General features: G+C 39.2%; 1 protein-coding gene across 1 annotated transcript in view; it reads left to right on the forward strand.

Moving 5' to 3' along the window:
* Window positions 1–4219, forward strand: part of Ift57 (intraflagellar transport 57) — a 59196-nt gene that overhangs the window by 25511 nt on the left and 29466 nt on the right. Inside the window, exon 6 of the mRNA XM_005345047.3 lies at window positions 941–1063. Within this exon, the coding sequence (XP_005345104.1) occupies window positions 941–1063 (123 nt within the window). The remainder of the gene's footprint in view (window positions 1–940; window positions 1064–4219) is intronic.

Below are 4219 nucleotides of genomic sequence, written 5' to 3' on the forward strand. Positions count from 1 at the left end.
CACCACACACACACACACACACTCACCACACACATACATACTCACAATCACTTGGGTGCAAAAACCATATTTTTAAATTAAAATAAAATATTTTGCATATTATTTTAATTAGAATTCATATAAGGTTCATGTACTTAATTTTTATGCTTCTTGTATCTTTTATCATATATAACTATTTAATTTTTCTTTAGAATCACTTATCAAGGAGTTTAAAGAAGAAAATCTGCCTTCAAAATTAATGCTTTGGGCTTTGTTTTTAAATCATTAAAGTATAAATTCGCTACAATCTTAGATCCTGATATCTAATGCTAAAATATGAAAGGCTGAGAAAGCAAAGGGGGGAGCTTCTTTCTGTCACTCAATGGCCGTGAGTCACCGTTGTTATTCAAGGTCAGAAGCCAAAGGCCCCTACCCTTTGGAGTTCAAGCATGTCTACATCATGTCACATTTTAGAGTGCCTTGTACTTCGACTTAGCCAAAACATTAGTCTAGTTATGAATTTATAGTTTGTAAATAATAAACACTTTGGGTCTGAAATTGTATCTCTTTCTTCTTTCCTATTTTGGCTTTGTGTTTCTGTATCACAAATTTAGCTAACATTTCCTTACCAAACCTGAGTATTTGTATTTCTCTACTGATAGCAGTTAGAATTCCTAAATGGTGTGTGCATTTGGTAAAATCATCATAGAGTTCCATCCAATGTTTCCAAAGCATTATCCATTATGAAATGTTCGATATTCACCTCATTTTAAAATACTTCTTTTGCTATTCTACCAAATTTTCTTGCAACCTGGGTAGGACGACAGAAAAGAATTTCTACTGCACTGTAATTTTAACACTACTATCCTCGATTTAAATTGTGCAGTGCTGCTTAAATGCCTCAAGATTTTTCCAGTTCTTTTTATAAACTCCAAATCTTGTGATATCTTTCCTTTCTTAGGACACAAACGAGTCTGCCAAACAAGAAGATATTTTGGAATCTACGACAGATGCTGCAGAATGGAGTCTAGAAGTGGAGCGTGTACTACCGCAGCTCAAAGTCACGATCAGGACCGACAATAAGGTACCAGAGAGAGCACAGTTGCTCCAAGAACCCACCTCATAAGGTGCTTTTAGGTTGAGAACACCCACGATTTTAAGAATGGGACAAGAGGGGCGTTGGGTTAGTATCCAACAGGCCGGCCTGTGATTTTCCTGCCTCAGCAGCTCCAATGTTGAAATTATAGGCATGTGCTTCCTTGCCTAGTCTGCTCTTGTCTTAACAAGAGTTTAACAAATTATTGAATGAATACCGTAATACAGTCAAAGGAGCAAGAAAAATCTGTGGAAGGATTTGGAACATATGCTATTTCACTTGGATTGAAGGACTTTTGTCAGTAACTTTAATGTAATTTGTTGAAAATTGTACTCTCTTGAGGTGAACTGGAATTCTGTGGTGATACCAGTTGATTAGAGTGAAAGATGTTTTAGAACTTGCTGCCTAGCTCAGTTTTGTGTAACAGGGATGGTGTCTTTGATAATCTGTACTGCACTTTGTGAGACTGGAAGTTAAAGCCAGGGCGAAGTTTCAGCCTGTATTCCTAGCACTCAGCTGGTTAAGGCAAGGGGATCATGAATTCTAGGTCAGTATTAAGAAGACAAGAAATATACAGTAAGACATGGGTTGGATAATTGAGCAAGGAAGCTGATTCTGAATCAAGGTACTGCTTTGTTTTTCTTTTTTATTTACGGCATTGTAAGTAATTATTTTAAAGCAAGAAATTCTCATGAACATTACTAATAATCTCTGCAAAAAGTGCTAAAGAGACAGCTGGGCTGGATAATGGGACCTGAAGAGGGATTTTCATCCATACGGCTAAACATAAACTCAGAATTCATGAACAAAGTTCTATGGAAGATCATTACTGAAAACCATGGTTTTATGTCTATGCTCAAAGTAGACACTCTACAAAGATTGATGTCTTGAGAATCTTAGAAGAATATTCATCCTTTACAAATCTCACAACCCTTAAGAAATAGCCTAGGCTGCTATAACATCCGACAGCAGGGTGAGGCTACAAGAGTTATTCAGCAGTGTAATGTACTCAAGTCTACCATGACTAGTGCAAGAATCCTGCAGCCTGGTCACTCTGCTGACCCAGAAATTGTGGAGAACAGTAAGTGTGCAGCCATACTGGAGGTGAATGCTTTGTTCTCATCGCATGTGCAAATTATCTACTATTAAGATTTTTTTTCTCTGATTAGATCTCTGCTAGAAATCAGGCTTTTCAAAAAGAAGTAATGCGTTTCCTTTTTTTTTTTTACAAAAACATGCCGTTTCTAGGTATTATTTTTATTTTGTGAGAACAAACTTTCTTTTTGAAATTAAAAGTCACTATTGTTGTGATTCTAGATATAATAACATGTTAAAATAATTGTGTAGCTGAGAACAGTTTAATCCCAGAAGAAAGCAAATTTAACTTGTTTGCTTTCATTCTAAGTATACTCTTAGAGCCAGACTTGTCATTTAGAACCTAATGGGTTTGTGTTTGTGTTTTAACTGCAGTCATTGCCTTCCACACACTAGAATCAACCAAGAAAGACACTCTTGTTTGGCAGAAGTAAGTGCAGTTCAGATTCTATAGTAGATCAACTCAGAATCCTGGATTTGTCAAGAATCAGTGCCCTTCTGACTTGGAAAATAATTTACTGATTTAAAATTGGACACTGACTCCCATTGCATGCCATCAGCTTAGTCTCATGGAAACTGACTGTGGCAAATTATTTATACAGTCATGTATGTGAGTAGCATCCCCAAGAACAGATGTTTTGATTTCTCAGAATTTTTTAGGATATGAGGATATTACTTTGAATATTGATTTTTATGATTAAAATATACTGATAAATCCATAATTGATTGCTTTGTCAGAATTCTTTTTTTTTCCTTTTTCCCATTCAATAATTTACACTTCCTCCCCTCCTCCCATTCCACCCTCCCCCGCTTCCCCACTTACCCTCCTCCCTCCCCTTCCCTCCTTAAGAGAGGGCAGGGAACCCTGCCCTGTGGGAAGTCCAAGGCCCTCTCCCCTCCATCCAGATCTGGGAAACTATGCATCCAAATAGACTAGAGTCCCAAAAAGCCAGTATATGCAGTAGAAACAGGTCCCTGTGCCTTTATCGATGGCATCTCAGTTCACCCCCATTGTCAGCCACATTCAGAGATTCCAGTTTGATCACATGCTTGTTCAGTCCTGGTCCAACTGGATTTGGTGAACTCCCATTAGATCAGGGACACTGTCTCAGTGGGTAGACCAACCTCTCATGGTCCTGAATTCCTTGGTCATCTTCTCTCTCCTTCTGCTCTTCAAATGGACCTTGGGAACTCAAACTCAGTTCATTGCTCTGATGAGGGTCTCTGTCTCTGTCTCCATCTGTCACCAGATGAAGAGTCTATGGTGATATTCAAAATAATCATCAATGTGATAGTGGGGCAAGGCCAGTTCAGGCACCCTCTCCTCTGCTGCCCAAGGACCTAGCTGGGGACATCCCTCTAGAGCCAAGTCTCTTGCCAAGCCTAAAATGGCTCCCTTAATGTAGATATCTTCTTCCCTGCTCCTATATCTGCCCTTCCTCCATCTCCACCCTCCCACTCCCCCAAACACTCCCCAGTCTTTCCCTTATCTTTTCTTTCTCCCACTCTCCCCTTCTCCATCCCCACCCCTACCTCCACCCCCATGCTCCCAACTTTTGCCCGGCAATCTTGTTTGCTTCCAATTTCCAGGAGTATCTATATATGTTTTTCTTTGGGTTCACCTTGTTATTTGGCTTCTCTAGGCTTGTGAACTATAGGCTTAATGTCCTTTCTTTATGGCTAGAGTCCACTAATGAGTGAGTACATACCACATTTATATTTTTGGGTCTGGGTTGTCTCACTCAGGATAGTGTTTTCTATTTCCATCCACTTGCATGCAAAATTCAAGATGACATTGTTTTTTACCACTGAATAGTACTCTAATGTGTAGATGTGCCACACTTTACCCATTCTTCCATTGAGGGGCATCTAGGTTGTTTCCAGGTTCTGGCTATTACAAATAATGCTGCTATGAACATAGTTGAACAAATGCTTTTGTAGTATGATTGGGCATCTCTTGGGTCTATTCCCAAGAGTGGTATTGCTGGATCCTGAGGTAGATTGATTCCCAACTTCCTGAGAAACCGCCACACTGATTTCCAAAGTGGT

This window comes from Microtus ochrogaster, chromosome 2 (assembly GCF_000317375.1).
Source record: "Microtus ochrogaster isolate Prairie Vole_2 chromosome 2, MicOch1.0, whole genome shotgun sequence".
In the NCBI taxonomy this organism is placed as follows: Eukaryota; Metazoa; Chordata; class Mammalia; order Rodentia; family Cricetidae; genus Microtus; species Microtus ochrogaster.